At 50.5% G+C, this 5,358-nt stretch overlaps 1 protein-coding gene across 1 annotated transcript; it reads right to left on the bottom strand.

Annotated features, from left to right (window-relative positions):
• Positions 1-2,673: 2,673 nt before the first annotated feature.
• LOC119332174 (ABC transporter G family member 4-like) lies at positions 2,674-5,004 on the bottom strand. The gene has a single exon (XM_037605346.1). It carries the CDS (start codon positions 5,002-5,004, stop codon positions 3,016-3,018), a length of 1,989 nt encoding a protein of 662 aa, XP_037461243.1. The 3' UTR covers positions 2,674-3,015.
• Positions 5,005-5,358: the final 354 nt, after the last annotated feature.

Genomic DNA, 5,358 nt, shown 5'->3' with positions numbered 1-5,358 from the left:
AAAAAACTAGTTTCTAATTAAAAATCTTGCATGTCGACCCTCGCGCAGCTTTGGTCCGTCCGGCGCGTGCGATGGTGAGGGTCTCCTGGCTTGGCCCATCTGAATGAGCCGCTCGCTCGTCCGGCACCGTGCAGGCCGAAAATGCTAAACCTACGTAACCTCCTACAAATGTTTACGCCATATGTGGCTTTTAAACTTGTAGATTTACTGCGAATCAACTTGTGGTTGAATGGTTAAAGGGACTATGGTATCCCTAGGCTTTCAGGGTTCAAGTCGTGGTGCTCATATTTATTTCTGAATTTATTTCAAAAATTTCGACGATGTGCATTGAGTGAGAGGAGACGTTCCGTCGGGTGGGCCCTTCACCCCCACTTCCAATCCTAATCCTACAAATCAGCCTGCATGATGGGTCTAGCATTACTCCCGTGCAGGCCAGGCATCGCGGTGGCGCGGTGCCACATCGGAAGAGAATAGAGAATCATTTTCCATTGCGCGGTGAGCTTAGCCTGATGCGTCACGAGAGCTTTGGTTAGCATCCCAGGCGACACGGGACATTCATTTACCTGACCGGCGACAAAGGAAGAGCTCACGGGCACCCTCCCGCGCAGAGAGCTCCAAGGGCCCGTGAGGAGGCAAGCTCGGCGAGACGGGACGGAACTCGCTGTCGTTGGAGCTAACCGACGAACCCGCATGCAGACTTTCACATGCATGCACAAACATCGGCATGCACACATAGGCCAGGGCTGATAATTATACGACGATCGATCACACCAGGTTCACGCTAGCTACAAATGTAGCTCATCAGTACCGTATTACTACTAGTACAATATAGTTTGTGAGATGGGATCATGTGCGCACAAATCATTCATCCGCATGTGATTGGTTCTCCAAACTCGTCCAAGGGCAGTGCTGTTTCTGCGTTGTACGTACGTTGACTGTCTATCATGCGTCCCCAGCTCTGCAGTGTGGTATCTGGGCCACGCGTAACAAATATCGCAAATTTGTGAGACTTGCAACGGCGCCTGTTGATGGAGCAGGAGAATTTCCCTGTCGTTTGATGTTCATCGGACGCAACACATTTCTTCCCGGAACATTACTCAGTCCCTTTCGTCAGGCCTTGAGTGCTTCGAAACATTTCCTAAGGTGGTCGTTTGGCTCGTGGGATTAGAATCCTTAGATTGTTTTTCATAGAATTTATTTGTATTTCATTAAAATATCATCCACTCAAAGCTCTTGGTATAATTTCTTTTTTTTTTGTGGGCTGTCAAGCACTATTCCATCCAAATTTATGTAGGTTTCTAGTTATACAGGATACAAGAGGACATGATACTCTATTTTTATGATTTTTCTATTCCTACGGATCCCCGTGAATCAAAGAGGCCCAACTCTATTCCAGCCAAAACACACATGCTCACACACCTCCTAGCCTGCGCGGGTGACCCTCTTCCAAATTCAAAATGCAAGTTTACCAAATTTTCCTAAGTATGACTAAAATTATTAAAATGTGTCTGAAACAATTGAAAACTTGGGTGAAATACATATAGAATATTTCCTAAATTGATCAGAAAGTGACATATATAGTTGGAAGGTATGTCAAATTTTACGATTTATATTTGTAAATTGTTTCAAAACAGTGAATTTCTTGGCACGTGTATGAAATATTTCTAGAACTGATTGAGATATGACTGAATTGAAAATTGTGTGAAATGTTTCTGAAATTGATTGAAATAAGACTGGAATAATTGATATTTGTGAAATGTTTATGACTCATATTTTAAAAAAATAGAAACAATGGAAATTCAAATAAAAATAGTTGAACTTTTTAATGTCGCTAAAATCATTGAATTAAATCAAAAAATCAGAAAATAATACATAAGTTTAAAAAAATTGAAGTCTTCGAACTAGTTTCAATTATTGGTAAAAATACATTTTGGAACTTACAGAAGTATTATTTTCAGATATTTACCTATCATTCGTTTAATACAAAAACTATGATGAAGTAGAGTACATGCAATGGTGGCGGGCTGTGATTGGTTGAGAAGAGTTCACCATATAGCGTCTCCGTCAGAAATGACTTTGCTAGCGCGGTCAAGGTTACCGTCTTGGGATTAAAATACATGCCTTGGATAAATGTATAATGGCTATACCATGATCAGATAGATAGTTTACTGAATACTTTTTTGTTTCTATCACATAGAGAAGCGCTCAAGGAGAACGACAGGTGATTTTTTTTGCCGATCAGTGGTCAAATCAAAATTTTATTTTTTCCTATGTTTAACAAGACAAATCAAACTACATTGATTTTGTTTTTGTTAATTGTCTGTTGGCTGAAATATCATAACCTTAGCCACTTAAGATTAGACAACAGTTAGCCTACAATTGGAGTACTGAAATTGCACAACTTTAGCAAACTGTACGTGGTTATAATTCTCTAGAAAGATTGTATGAAGCGATGTTGGAAAAAAATGCATGGCAATATCTTGATCCAAAATTTGAAAAGATGACCAGGACTTCAAATGACCAGGTTACCTATAATCGCACTACCCTTTCGAATGCTTAAAAGACGGCGATGGCCAGGCATTCAAAATATTCAGGTGAATTATATTTGCACTACATTTGAACGTTTGAAAAGAAAGCCAAAGTTATTACAAAAATCAAGCCAGTACCCACAAATTATCATTAGAGAATTCCTCACATGCCACTGAAGAAGGGCTCAATTCCCTCTATACTATCGACCAACCATCAGTATAATCAATGGCATGTAGAGAATTCTCACTGTTTATTATCCATATCCATGCATACATTTATGTAGAAGGTCATTTTATGTTCACAATATACATCAGTATAGCAGCTTAATTACCGGTTAACCACTCTGTCGATGAACTTTGACATTGGCGTACCTTTACTGTCGCATGCACGAAGCTCCTTCTTCTCCATGCATGCGTTCACACACACTCGTATACGCACTACGTAGTGTAGTAATGGACGAGACGAGATTCATGGATCGATCAATGGTCACCTCTTGGCTCTGGACGCTCTCCGGCTGAGCACGACCCAGTAGAGCACCCGGTAGAGGAGGAAGAATCCAAACAGCACCTGCACTCCCGTCCACCGCTCCTCCGCCGTGAGGCCTCTCGCCGCCAGCACGTCGCGCCCCGTCTCGGAGCACTCCTCTCCGGCGCCGGCCACCCCAAAGCACCGGTTCGCCGCGCACGAGTACTCGTTGGCGAGCATGGCGTCCAGCGCGTACTTGTAGGGAGAGGCGTAGTGCATGAACACCCAGTACACCGGCGTGCTCTCCCGGGACAGGAAGTAGCCAGAGAAGAGGAAGAACCCGGCCAGCGACACCGACACCAGCGACATTCCCGCGATGTAGTCCGGCGCGAAGGAACTGATGAAGAGCACGAAGGAGTTGGCCGTGAGCACCACCGCCCACACCACCAGCACAAACACTGCGAATGCCGCCGGCGACGCGCAGAGGCCGACGAGGAAGTAGACGCACGAGGAGTAGAGCAGCGCCACCGCCAGGAGATACGGGAGGAACACCATCGTGGCCGCGGTGGCGTGGGAGGACAGCCGGTACAGACCAGCCGCCGTCTCAGCGAGCACGATAGGCCGCTCCGTGACGAACGTCGGCAGCGTCTCCGTGGTGGAGGTGAGCAGGAACGTCAGCGTGAAGGCGAAGAGCCCCAGTCGCTTCTGTGCGCCGGCCTCGCCATAGCCGGCGTTGATGTAGATGGTGCCCAGCAGCGTCCCGACGATGACAGCCTCGAGGAAGTTGGTCAATAGCAGCTGCTTGCTGCGATACACCACCTTCCACGCCCTTTTGTACAGAACTACGAACTCATGTATCCGCGAGCACGGCGAAGTACACGACAACGACGGCGGTGTCGCCATGACCGGCCTGTGGCGGTCCGAATCCGATGTCTTGGTTGTGAGATCTTGTTCCGACTTGGGTTCAGGGGAGGAGGGCGAGGGATGGGGTATCTGGTCGATGACCTCGAGGGCGTACTCTAGCGGGTTGAGCTGCGCGGGCACGGCGAAGCCGTGTGAGAGGAGGGCGGCGTCGAGGGAGGCGAGGGAGCCGTGGTGGAGGACGATGCCGCGGGAGAGGAGCAGGAGCGAATCCACGGCGGAGAGGAGGCGCGCGCTGGGCTGGTGGATGGACAGCACCACCGTCGTGCCTCTGGCGGCCGCCACGGCGCGGAGGCAGCCGACGACCACGAACGCCGAGGAGGAGTCGAGGCCGGAGGTCGGCTCATCGAGCAGGAGCACCCCGGGGTCGCGGAGCAGGGCGAGGCCAATGGAGACCCGCCGGCGCTCGCCACCCGACAGCCGGGACGCGGAGACCCGCGTGTGAGCCGCGTGCGCCAGACGGAGGTCCGCGAGGAGCGCCGTGACCGCGGTCGAGGCCGCGGACGCCGACGTATGGTAAAGCAGCGACGCGGCGAAGGTGAACGTCTCGGCCACGGTGAGCAGCGACAGCGCGACGTCCGCCTGGGGAACGTGGGCGGAGAGCCGGCGGAAGGAGGAGGACCGGAGCGGCGCCGAGTTGAGCAGGAGGCGCCCGTGGGTGGGCGCGGTCCGCACCGCGAGGATGTCGAGCAGCGTGGACTTGCCGGCGCCGCTCGGGCCGACGACGGCCAGGATCTCCCCCGCCCGCGCCGTGAGCGACACGTCGCGGAGGATGTACTCGGGCGTCGAAAGGGCCGCGCCGCATGGCTTCAGGAGCCGGCCGAGCGACAATGTCGGCGCCGCGGCCGGCTTCGCGTAGTAGATGTTCCGCGCGGCTAGCTCGTACATGACATTCTTAGATGGTGGTGAAGACTCGTCGGCATTGTCAGGTTCGGTGACAGTTGTGGTGGTTGTGGTGGCCATTGTGGTGCGGCCGGAGATGGCAAGAAAGGAATGGAAGGATTCAATGGAGGAAGAGGGGTGGTAATGTAGATAGGGAGGCCAGGCCACTTGTGGCCTGTCAGTCACAAGTTGGTGAATTAGCCACATTGCTGATATTTAGGGTTTGGTTGTACCTTTTGGACAATTGTGCCGAATGAGAGCGTGGACTGTGGAGTGAGACAAAATTAATGGGGTGCAATTTCTGAAAAATAATATCGGGAGCACCTATTTGTGAAAACAAATTTGGCATCATTCATTTTTTTTGGCCGTCGGATCATCATCCAACTTCCGCAATCACCTCACACAGACACAGTTCATCTTCAACCTTTCTTTCTTCTTCATCATGCATTCGCCCACCCACCCGCCTCAACTGCTTGGATCCCCCCTCCCTCGCAGCTAGTGGGCGCTGTCACACGCGGCCTCACCCTCGCCGCGACCATCTCTATAGAGGCCCCCACCCTG

Source organism: Triticum dicoccoides, chromosome 7A (assembly GCF_002162155.2).
Source record: "Triticum dicoccoides isolate Atlit2015 ecotype Zavitan chromosome 7A, WEW_v2.0, whole genome shotgun sequence".
Lineage (NCBI taxonomy): Eukaryota > Viridiplantae > Streptophyta > Magnoliopsida > Poales > Poaceae > Triticum > Triticum dicoccoides.
Note: the sequence above shows the minus strand (reverse complement) of the source record. Positions and strands in the feature narration are given on the sequence as shown.

What these genes read in the sequence shown, in the direction of transcription:
- LOC119332174 (XM_037605346.1), bottom strand. Translation starts at nt 5,004, where the DNA reads ATGTGGCTAATTCACCAACTTGTGACTGACAGGCCACAAGTGGCCTGG.